At 45.7% G+C, this 12395-nt stretch overlaps 2 protein-coding genes across 2 annotated transcripts; both read left to right on the top strand.

Annotated features, from left to right (window-relative positions):
- Positions 1-2686: 2686 nt before the first annotated feature.
- Positions 2687-6478, top strand: marcksl1a (MARCKS-like 1a). Its single transcript, XM_072677344.1, has 2 exons — positions 2687-2965; positions 4841-6478. The coding sequence occupies exons 1-2, from the start codon at positions 2906-2908 to the stop codon at positions 5432-5434; spliced, it is 654 nt and encodes a 217-aa protein (XP_072533445.1). The 5' UTR covers positions 2687-2905; the 3' UTR covers positions 5435-6478.
- A 3966-nt stretch (positions 6479-10444) lies between these two features.
- Positions 10445-11968, top strand: LOC140554396 (interferon alpha-inducible protein 27, mitochondrial-like). The gene is made up of 4 exons (XM_072677342.1): positions 10445-10534; positions 10667-10702; positions 11324-11485; positions 11662-11968. Exons 1-4 carry the CDS (start codon positions 10528-10530, stop codon positions 11775-11777), a joined length of 321 nt encoding a protein of 106 aa, XP_072533443.1. The 5' UTR covers positions 10445-10527; the 3' UTR covers positions 11778-11968.
- Positions 11969-12395: the final 427 nt, after the last annotated feature.

Genomic DNA, 12395 nt, shown 5'->3' with positions numbered 1-12395 from the left:
GTGAGGTCAGGTGCTGATCAGTTCTGGACCTCCCACTTTTCCAGGTCCACTGCAGAGCTTTGTAGCTCTCCAGGCGACACTTGGCACTGGGCTTGGAGACCTCGAGCTCCTGTGCAGCTGCTCCAGGGCGTCCCGTTCTTTTACCAGTGCTTTTCAATGGGGATTATTATTACAAGGTGTGTGTGTGTGTGTGTGTGTGAAACTTTAGAAGTCCATTCAGAAAGCTTCTATAGAAGACATGGAGCACAAAGAGCGCGGCTTCCTGGCCGAGGTTTCGTGACTTCTTATTGGGCGCTTGGATCAAAATACAGTGGCTAAGGACACCAGCGGCATGTAGAGACCTGCCCATCTTTTTATCGGAGGCGTTCCAGCCCGGGCCGTTTCCGATTGCCATCATTTGAAGACCGGCATAGATGGCACGGAGTCCAGAGAATCCAGATAATGACCAAATTACTTGACCTGACCTGACCTGATGCTACCCACACCTACCATAGAATAGGATTCCCTGACCTCCGTACCTGGGGAATAACTGTGCTACCTCAGAAAATCCTCCGTCCACGGAGCCACGGAATTTCGTAGTGGCTGGCGGCATTTTTCGGAATCCGATCAGGGACGTTTTCGTGTCGACGTAATGACACACACAACTGGTTCAGCTTCATTTGAGGCTCATTAGGCTACATGGCACAAGCATAAGTCTTCCATTATAACTGGCATGAGCCTACATAGACATTCATAAGGGCTCATTGAAGCCAGTGGCAGGTGTCGTAGCGAATGCTAATGTCAACAGTGATGTACTTCGTCTTACCTCTTTATTAGACTCTAATTAGGGGTTATGTCAGGCGTCATAAAGGGCTTATGTAGGTGGTATGTAGCCTTATAAATATTATATGTACATACAGCGGTAAATGGCATTGCAATGGACAGTATGTTGTAAGTATTTGACCAACCATCCCGATGGACCGACCTGTAGGTGCAGTCTTAGCCCTTAGCTTGTACTGCTAATCAGCTATTGGCTACACAAGCATAAATGCTAAGGTGTTGATGGAGACTGTGAGCAGAAAGGTCCACCCCTCGAACCAAGTAGTATGAACCACAAACCAATCCCAAGTTGAGTTTGGATGGTTATTTGTTTAGGACCACCCGCTCGCCAAGGTAGGATTAAACTGTGATTCCTTCAAGCCCCGCCCACCAATCGATGGCTAGATACAATTCCTTTAAGCCCCGCCTCCAGTTGGCAGTGTGTCATTATTAGGCTAGAATGGGATGACACTTCATTAAAGCCCACCCACAAGCGAGAATTGGATGCAAATCCTTCAGGCCCCGCCCACAGAGCAAAAACTGGATGGCAGTTCATTCAAGCCCCGCCTCCCCCAGTAGCAGGTGGAGTGCTTATTAGGTTGAGTATGATGAACAAGTCTTATTCAGGATTGGATGATGATTACTTCAAGCCATGCCCACTCAACAATAACTGCTTGTCGGTTCATCCAAGCCCCGCCCACTGAGCTTGGATTGGAAGCTAATTCATTCAAGCCTCAACTTGTAGGCTGTATACCTTTTTGAGTTCAAACTAACACTTAGTCACAAGACTAAGATTGTATGGTAATTTGTTCAAGTCCCGCCCACTCACCAACCTAGGATTAGATGCTAATTAATTCAAGTCCCACCTCCAGTCTTAGGTTGAGTGTTTTTAAAATAAGACTAACAAGTCTAGGACAGGATTGGATGACAATTCATTCCAGCCCCGCCCACTCAGCAAGAACTGGTTGGCAGTTCATTCCAGCCCCGCCCACTGAGGTTGGATTGGATGCCAGTTCATTCAAGTCCCAATTTGTAGACTGAGTACAAACAAACAAGGCTAGGATTGGATGGTAATTCATTCAGGATTAGCCGCTAATTTATTCAAGACCCGCCTCCAGTTTTGGGTGGAGTGCTTTTGTAGCATGAACAACTCCTCACTTCTAGGCTAAGATTGGATGGTAATTCATTCAAGCCCCACCCACCAACCTAGGATTAGCCGCTAATTCATTCAAGCCCCGCCTCCAGTTTTGGGTGGAGTTCTTTTGTAGTATGAACAACTCCTCACTTCTAGGCTAAGATTGGATGGTAATTCATTCAAGCCCCACCCACCAACCTAGGATTAGCCGCTAATTCATTCAAGCCCCGCCTCCAGTTTTGGGTGGAGTGCTTTTGTAGCATGAACAACTCCTCACTTCTAGGCTAAGATTGGATGGTAATTCATTCAAGCCCCACCCACCAACCTAGGATTAGCCGCTAATTCATTCAAGCCCCGCCTCCAGTTTTGGGTGGAGTTCTTTTGTAGTATGAACAACTCCTCACTTCTAGGCTAAGATTGGATGGTAATTCATTCAAGCTCCACCCACCAACCTAGGATTAGCCACTAATAAATTCAAGCCCCGCCTCCAGTTTTGGGTGGAGTTCTTTTGTAGTATGAACAACTCCTCACTTCTAGGCTAAGATTGGATGGTAATTCATTCAAGCCCCGCCCCTCGCATTAGGCGGGGCGTAGTTTGAGTGGAAAAACTGTGAAAAACTACAAGCCAACCCTAGAACAGGACTCACACCCATCTAACACCTCCCCCCACCTCCACCCCAGCGCGCGAGGCGTGCCTTGCAATCGCGAGTGGGCGGGGCCTGGAGCTTCACAAATACACACAGCAACATCTCCTGAACCCTCACACTGCTCTGGCCGTGGAGACGCGTGGATGTGATAACACAGCTCTTCTCCAGCAGATCTCACTCCTTACACTCGAGGGAGGAAAAACCCAACCTGCGTGACTCCGGACACACTGCTTTTTTTGGGGGGGCTTCATTTTGTGGCGGTGGTCCTGTTTCCTTTTTTTTGTTACCTGAGTTTGGGGGTTTATTAAGGAAGGCTTGATTGAAGATGGGTGCTCAGTTGTCTAAGGGCGAGGCTGAGACTGCAGCAGCTAAAGCCAACGGCCAGGTAAGAAATATTATAATTATTATTATTAATAATATTAATAATAATTTTATTATTTTATTTATTTATTTGTAATTTTTTAGGGGTCTTAAGTCCGTTGGCTCTCATTGAAGCCAGTCTGATCTCACTCATCCCATTGTGTCTGATCTCAATATCGTGGCTTATTGTCTGGTGGGGTCTTCACTTCGTTGAAGCCCCCCTCCCTTTTTAAGGGGGTGAATCTGAATTCAGATTCGTGTGGTTTTCAGCTCTGGACCTTTTCTCGTATGAATTGATGGGGTGGCATTAGATTACTACCATCGTGGTTGGATTGGCGCTGGAACTGGCAAGCCTTTGGAACAAAAGGGCGCAAAGCATGCAAATGAAGGGGCTGCGGAGGGGCACGTACACACACACACACACTCACACACACACACAAAGCTACAGCATTGTATGCCAGGCTTTGTTAAAGGAGTTTGCATGGCAGTGCTTGCAGTCGTTTTGGGGGGTAATGTGGGTGTGAATTGCACTGATCACACACATTTATATACAGAGTGTGTGTGTGTGTGTGTGAGTGAGAGGAGGGGGGCGTGCTGTGGACGTGCACATGCAATTAGTATTTTTTCTGAAAATTAAATAAAAAATAAAAATAAAATCTCATTAAGAGCTTCAGCTCCGACCAAACCCCCCACGAAATCCCACCACGCCTTTTTTTTGGCCGAGGGTTCGGTGGGTTCGGTGGGTTCGGTTGCACGCTGGCCGGTAATGGGACCCGTCGTCGTCGTCGTTGTCTTTGTTTCACCCCGTCGCGAATCTGCGCGGATCAACAGCGACCCCTCCTGCTCAGACAGCGCGATCGCAGCGCTGATGGGAATGTTGAGAAATGGCGACACCCGCGGCCAGCGCTGGAACTGCAAGCCTCATTACAAAGGCAAAAGTTTGGGCACGGCTGGTCAAATTACAGGTGCAAGTAAACTCCAGGGAAGTTAATCTACTGCAGAAAATGTGCCAAAAAATTAAAAACGTTATGCAGATTCTTGTAATGCGTTGAGTTCAGAAAAATAGCTGCTTTAAAACACGCAAAATTTAAAAAAGGATTTGTTCACTTATTTTCGTTCATTCAGTTTGACCAGGGGTTACAGATGAGCTTGATTCCAAAATGATATTGTCTTCTATAAGCTAAATAAAAAAAACATCGTATGACACAGTACATTCTTGAAAGCTCTCTTCTGTGCCTTATGCTCAGCACAAACGGTCCCTTAAAATGAAAAAAAAATTAAGCAAACAAAGAAAATTATATTATTATTATATTATATTTGAATGCAAATGAATAACTTTGATATTTTATGAGAGGTGTTTATTGGAATGCCTGCATACAGTTGCTGTCAGAGTGAGTGAACCAATAGAAATGGCCCAAACTAACCTGGACTATGAAAAAAGATGCTTGGAGATACGTGGTTTGGTGTCTATTTTGGGTTTATCAGGTAACGCTTGGACTGCTGTCTAGCCTGACATCACAGGTACCTGGCGGTTGTAGCTGTTGTAAACCTGTTGCCTATCTGAACCGTACGGCTGTAACGTGTTCCAGGCTGCGAATGGCCAGACACTGTAGTAGGGGTGTAGTGGTGTTTGGCGGTTAGTGCAGTTCTGATGAGGACAGTGGCAGACTGGCTGTGGGACAGTCCTTCGTTTCAGTCAAAGGAGTCTTTCTTCAAGGCAGACCAGGCTGTTTTTGGCCATATGCAGCGGTATGAAGCTATAAGGTAGTTATGAGAACAAGAAATAATGGCCATCTGGACCCAGTGAGGGGGTCCCGGCACTTCTAGGGGCTTTACATCATTGGACGTACTGCCGAACATGCCCTGCCTGACCTCACGTCTCATGTTTTTCTGTCTTCAGGAGAACGGCCATGTCAAAACGAACGGAGACGTGTCGGCCAAGCCCGAGGGGGAGGCGGCGGTAGCAGCCGACGGCAACGGGACGGCCGAGGTCACCAAGGAGACGGCAGAGGCCGGAGATGCCATCGAGGCCGCACCCGCCGCCACGGAGGGAGAGACCCCCAAGGCTGACGGTGAGGCGGCCAAGGAGGCGGCCACCAAGAAGAAGAAGAAGTTCTCGCTGAAGAACTCTTTCAAGTTCAAGGGCATCTCGCTGAAGAAGAGCAAGAAGGGCAGCGAGGACGCGGCGGAAGGGGCCGCATCGCCCGCCCCAGAGGAGAACGGCCACGCCGCCAAGGACACCAAAGAGGAGGAGCCGGCCGCCGAGACGGCCACAGAGACCAACGAGGAGGCGCCGGCACCAGCACCGGCACCAGCGGAGGAGGAGGAGGTGGCGGCGGCAGCAGTGGAGGCAGCTCCAGAACCAGAGGCCGAGCCTAAGGCGGAGGAGTCCGCCCCTGCAGCTGAAGCCGCACCCACAGAAGAGAGCGCCAAGTCTGAGGAGACCCCAGCTGAGCCTGCACCCGCCACAACCGAGGAGCCAGCCGCGGAGTGACCTCGCTTCCCTGCCGCCACCGGACTGTTCTCCTTTTCTTTCTAATTTTTTTTGTTTGTTTTTGGTTCCTTTACTTTTTTTTTCTTCTTTTTTTTTAAGATTGAAATATATAAAAATATATATATGAGACTTGTGCCACGTTTGAAGTTACAACAGTTACTACAGAGAAGATGAGCCAACCGTAAAGAAAGCTCCATGTTCGCCGTACAGCCACTAAGTTCACTGCCTGCTTCCTCGTTCCTCCGGCCTTCGGCAGAGCTGCCCTCCCCAGAGCTCCGCCGCCGGGCGTCGGGCGGGCGTCAGGTGGGCGTCGGGCTCGGATGCCACTCTCTTCCCTTTCTTTTGACGTACACATCAGGACTGCAGTAAGAAGGGGAGGCGGGAGGAGAAGGGGAGGAAACAAAGATGCGGCGGATGTTGTCGGATGAATGGATCGGGGACGGGTTCCCAGGAGTCTCGTTCGTTTTTTCCTTAAACGCTCTTGTATTATTTTTTTTTTTTCTACCCACCCAACCCACCCGCCCCACCTCGATCTCAGCATCTTTGGATACTGGTGGCAGACGAGCAAGTTGACGAACCGTCATTGTGAATAGATGGCGGTCAATGGACAATGTGAAGCCTCTTAAACTAGCTTTTCTCTCTTCGTTTTCAAAAGCTAAACATTCCTCAGTTTTTTACCCCTGAAGACAAACGCAGTACGTAGTGCCGTGAAGAGCCAGAGTCCGAGACTTCGGAGAGCAGCTGGGTTTTAGGTTTAGTCTGGTTTTTAACAGCTGTTTTCTTTTTTTTTTCTTGTTGTTGATTCTTTTCTCCAGTCGAAAGCACGCCAGCGCTCTCCCGTGTCCACATCTCCGAGTACGTATGACGTAGGGGTGTACAAAAGAGAAAGAGAAAAAAAACACTGCTTTTATCAGCTTCTTCTTCTTCTTCTTCTTCTTCTTGTTTGTTCGTCTCTGTATATAATTTTCGTCTTTATTTTGCTAACATTTTCAAATGTTAATGGTTTTATTGTAAGATCAAGGGCAAATAAATGTTGGATCCTCATTCGCTCTTCGCCTTTTAGATTCGTTTCTGTCTGTTGTGCTTGTGTTTCTCCTTTCAGGAGGAAGCGTCCCCTGGAGAGCCCGGCGGCCCGGCAGCTTCTCAGGGGCTTGCGTCGTTGGGAAAAACGAAGTAGTTACTTTAAAATGAAGGGGCTACGAAAGGGGTGTTTGAGCCTTGCCATCCGGCAAAGAACGGTTTGGAGAGGACATGTGACACGTGACGAACCTTTTAGAGGTTCATAAAGGTTTCCCCCCAAATTAACCCCTTATTACACATTAGGAGTTTACAGTAACCAATGGAAAACGGCCAGTGTTGGCTAAAACGGCGATGTACAGTAAATATGGCATTTCAGGGGCATATATGTGGAGGTGGGACTATTCTAGAACTGACCTTTTAAGCATCAGTTCTGCAAGTTCTAATCTTACCTCAAGCACCATATTCGGAAAAGAGATGTATAGAACCGTTAAAGTCCCCAATTAACCCCCTATTACACACTAAGGTGTATTACTCAGTAACTACAGGGACATCTGTACAGACAGCTGGGGCTATTCTCTGCTAATCGAAGTTTGTAACAGCACTTTCGGCCCACCGGCGGACCGTAGTCTGTTTACGGGGTTAAAAAAGGGTTCTTCATGACCTTGCGCAAAACAACCCTTTAATGTAGCTCCTTTAATGTAGCCTGATTATGTACAGTAGCAATCGACCTGCACTGACCCCTCTGTTCAGGTTGGTGTAGGTAGTGGAGAACACCACCATCTCCCAGTCAGCAAGCTAGGTTTTGATTCCCCCACCAGGCAACTACACCACACTACACTACACCACACCAGGACGAGCCCTTGAGCACCCCTGCATTAGAGACTCGGAGGACGTCTCTCTCTCTAAATGCCCACTCGCTTCTCGAATAAGGACTACTGTGGGACGACCAATCAGAACAGAGCACATTTGCATAGATCTTAGTCTTATATGCAGTTTGATGTTTAATTGCAAGAGAAAAACTGTCCGGGAAAATGAATCACAGCTGTTTCGGTCAGATACAAGTATGTGAGACGATACTGATCACACTCAGGGTCTAAGAGGACCTCAAACTGCTCACACCAGCCTCAGAAGGTTTGTCTCGTAGCTGGAGATTAAAAACGACCAAACAGTAACCAGTGGAAAACAGTCAGTATTGGCTAAAACTGTGATGTTCAGTAAATATGGCAGCATAGGAGCAAGTATATGGATCATTAAAACGTCTAGAGTTGACCTTTTAAGCATCAATTCTACAAGTTCTACAAGTTCCTGGAATTAAATCAACTAATTACCAGCAGCAGTGACATACGACTCTAATCTGATACATAAACAGCACCTTCACCTGACGCACGCCGGACTCCTTGTTCATGTGTACTTTCAGGGCGTCCAGTTTTCAGTGTGAGCTTCATCTGCAGGTCTAACAACTGCAAGTTCTGCCGGAGAGCCACGGCGCAGCACGACTGTCGCAATGGAGAAGCCCACCGCTCTCTGCTTCTACTTCCAGACATCCTATAAGCTCCTGCCCTTCAAACCACTGATCTGAGGCCTACAAAGCTGTAGACTTCAGGCATGTCCATTTACATATAATCTTCATATACAGCAATGATATACAGTGTGTGTGTGTGTGTGTGTGTGTGTGTGTGTGTGTGTGTGTATGTATATATATATATGTATATATATATATATATATATATATATATATATATATATATATATATATATATTGTCACTGTCCAATGAAAATCTCCAAAATAGTGACTTTACAGGGGAAGGCAAAAATAGTCTTAATTCTGAATGGAAGTCAATGTCAAATAAGAGCCTATTCCAATTCATTTAAAGAATTTCTATTGGTCTATGAGTCCAGAATGTTTTTTTATATTGGACAGCAGCGATATTAATATATGTATATGTGTGTGTGTGTGTGTGTGTTATATATATATGTATGTATATATATATATATATATATATTGCTCTATATAAGAAATTATGAAATAGACATGCCTGGAGGCTACAGCTTTATGCTTTGTAGGCCTTAAATCAAGGCCTATCAATTGACGGTTACATATATGTGAGTGTGTATATATATATATATATATATATATATATATATATATATATATACACACATACACACAACATGTTCCAGTAAGTAAGTAAGTGCCGGGTGCAGTGTGTGTGTGTGTGTGTGTGTGCGTGTGTGTATATAGGGTGGAGGTGTGATGAGACTGGTTCTGGTCTTCATGTTTCCGCACCTCCTGCTCCTTAGTTAGTTAACAAGTCAACATGAAGGTAGGTGTTGGCCAGTGCGTGTGATCTGCAGGGTTGTGGGCAGCCACCTTTTTGGAGATGCATGTGCTGCTGCACCCCAAAACCACCATAGGATGACCAGTGCTGACCTGTTTGGGTTATTAATTTGGGTGGTGACCATCCTCAGTACAGGCAGGGTAGTGGGTGCTGCAGAAGAGCATAAGGTTGAGCTAATAATATAAGATGTAAATACTGTAAGATGCGTACCCCGATCAACCATAACATTAAAACCACCTTCCTGATATTGTGTAGGCCCCCCTTGTGCTGACCCCTTCCGAAGGTGTCCTGTGGTGTCTGACATCTCTACATTCACAGCAGACACCTGGCTGATTGGTGTGTGTCCAAATGAAGTGAATTCAGCTAATCTCCATTTAAATAAACACTGGCAACTGAAAGTGCAGTTCGGGTCACCGTGCCTCAGGGCCGAGCATCTACTGAGTATTATAAGCCTCTTATGTCCGCAAGTAGACTTTAGAGTAATGAAGCTCCATCCAATGCGTTTGGGATCTAAAAAAAAAAGCAATCAAATCCTCACTGAAATGTTCAGACATCTAGATTAAGGCCTCTTTTGTTGTAATACAAGTCGAAACGGTCTGGATCTATGCTACGCACTGCAATAGCAGACTTTAGCCACCAGAGGGCGGAGCGCGACTGGAATTCTGCCGATCCGATAACGACGCCACCTGCTGTCTGCGTTAGTCGCAGGTAATCAATGAACTGGAGCCGATGCGCTTTGTGGGAGTTTTACACGTCGTCTAGAGTCGCCGCTACATTCGCCACTGCGTCTGCGATGCAAAACATCATGGGATTTATTTTTTAAAAAGAGAACTACCGATTTTGAGCCCGTTTCTCTTAAACGGACTACAAAATATGTCGCCCCGATGACGTCACCTGCCTTATATTAGACGGAGCGGCGCCGGTGCCGAGTCTGGGAGTTGTAGTTCATTTGCGTTTATTATTATTATTATTATTATTATTATTATTATTATTATTTTCACAATAACCTATAGAAAGCGGCCAGTGTTGGCTAAAACTACGATATACAGTAAATATGGCATTATAAGTACATGTATGCGGTAGTGTGACCATTAAAACGTATAGAATTGACCTTTTTGTCGTCAATTTGACAAGTTTTACAAGTTTATTTTTGTGATCCTGGAATTAAATCCACTTCTTATCGGCAGTACCGACAGAAAAATGACGCCGTGAGATAAAATCTGTAAAATGTTCATCTGAATCTAATCGATTACACAAACAGCACCTTCACCAGACGTACGCAGACTGAAAGACTCTTGGTGTAACACACCCTTTTCATGTGTAAAGTAAGTGCATCCGTTTTTCTACAGTTTTTGAGCCCGTTTCTCTTAAACGGACTACAAAATATGTCGCCTCGATGACGTCATCGCCTGTATATTGGACAGAGCGGCGCCGGCGCCGAGTCTGGGAGTTGTAGTTTATTCGCGTTTTCCTCGATTAAACGGTTCAGCAAAGATTCCGCTGTTGTACGAGAGTGAGCGTTTTACAAATTTACAAATTTGAGTTTTTTTTATTTTTTATTCTCATTCTTATTCTTATTATTATTTTGTTTGTTTATTTTTAATTAATTTATCTATTTTTTAAATATAAAATTTCCAAATGGTGACGTTGAGAAGCACATGGCTTGCACTTCCTCAACTGTGTTGCAGCTGGGTTTGGTGTTTACGTGTTTATTATAGGGGTGAAGTGAGAACATGAAGAGTAAGTCGATCAATCGATCGAACCTCTTATTATTATTATTATTATTATTATTATTATTATTAACCCATCCACTCATAACATCAATATTATTGATCATTTCTATAACCATCTTTATCTGCTTTTTAATTTTAGAGAGCTTCGTCATTGCCGGGGTTGCTACAGGCGCAGGTAAGTGTTTAGATCCCCCTGATCCCCCTCTCCCCCTCTACCCAAAGGGCAATAGACTCCTGGGTTGCTGCTCCAGAGCTATGGAGACTGTATAAGATGTGTGAAGGCCTGTGTCAGGAAGAGGTGCACTGGAAAGTACAATAACTGAATGCAGTAATGCCTGGTGTCTGGATACTTTTGACATATAGTGCCTATTTCTGTAGAAGTGTAGATGTCCGGCATGTGTCATGTGTGATTGGTATTGAGGCAGAGCGTGATAAATTTGCCATCTGCTTTTTTGAGGAAATCAGGGATACGGTCAGTGCTTAAATAACACAGATCGGCTGCATGTTTCATTACAAACTGTGTAATTATCACTGTGCTAAATATGGGACAGTGTTTGGAAGGTAGTTTTTAAAAATCCATCATTACTGATGCATTTTGCCTGCGATCCTGTCTGTCCTGATGAGCATTGTTATTGTGATACAGTGTTTTTATCATATTGGCCAGCCCTATATTAAAGTGGGACAGCCGCATATTAAACTTGGCCATTAATAGCATGAGCAGTCATAAAGCGGCGCAGAAGCTGAATCCATACGCACTGAGGTAGTGTCTGATGCTCTAACGGTCATTGTCTTGCAGTGTCTGCTGTGATTGCGGCTCCTTTGGCTATCGCAGCCATAGGCTTCACCTCGGCTGGGATCGCCGCAAGTTCCGCAGCAGCCGGCATGATGTCATCAGCCGCCATAGCCAATGGGGGTGGAATTGCTGCTGGCAGTCTGGTGGCCGCCCTTCAGTCAGCAGGTAGGCGGCTCCGCCGGTCAATCACTCCATTGATCGGTCAGATAATCCGCATGGTTGTGATGGGAACGAGCGTTCGGAGGAAAGCACGGCTCCCCTATAGTTTACGTAATTGTAATTGTAATTGATGGTTAAAAAAATTGTAATTGACAGCTTATCGAATTCACTCTCCTTCCCAGGTGCCGCGGGATTGTCTACTGGTATGGCGACAGCGGTTGCCTCCACAGGTGGGGTGATAGGCGGGGTTGCTGGATGGCTAGGTGGACGACTAGCTGGATTTCGTAAAAAGCCGTAACCCCCCCCCCCCAAACCATAGAATGAAACCACCAGCCTGGATCTTTGTCCAGTGGAGAAGAGAAGGTAGACCTTCAAATCACCCTCCTTCAGGGCGGACGTGGCGGGCGGGGACACGCAACGGAACATTTCTGTAATTTGTAATTGATCAGTAAAAAATAAATAAATAAATCAATTCTGACAAACCCGTTACGAAGGACCTGGTGGAACATTTCCTTTTACGCTGTTGCGTCTTGCATCTCCGTCAGTAAAGCGTCAGTAGATCTTCTACACGTGCGACGTGGCCCAAACCTACCAGACCACTCTTTTAGAATGAATGTATTGGGCTTTGCTGGTGTGGTCACACAGCACATTGATACTATTTATTGGAATAGTGCCCCCTGTCCACTCAGGAACACTACTCCTGCTTTCAGTTAACCCCCAAAAAATCTTAAGGACTGCTGCTTTAAATGTAATGTAGGCATTTAGTCCGTCTTAGATCTGGGGACCATCACGTCCACCACAGTGGTTAATTTTCTACAGCTGAAGTAGAGGAGAGTGGGGCATCATGTGACATTGGGTAAGTTTTGAGGATGGAGGAAATGGATTGTCTTGTTATACTTTTAATTAACTGATACTT

The sequence above is a fragment of the Salminus brasiliensis genome, chromosome 4 (assembly GCF_030463535.1).
Source record: "Salminus brasiliensis chromosome 4, fSalBra1.hap2, whole genome shotgun sequence".
Lineage (NCBI taxonomy): Eukaryota > Metazoa > Chordata > Actinopteri > Characiformes > Bryconidae > Salminus > Salminus brasiliensis.
Note: the sequence above shows the minus strand (reverse complement) of the source record. Positions and strands in the feature narration are given on the sequence as shown.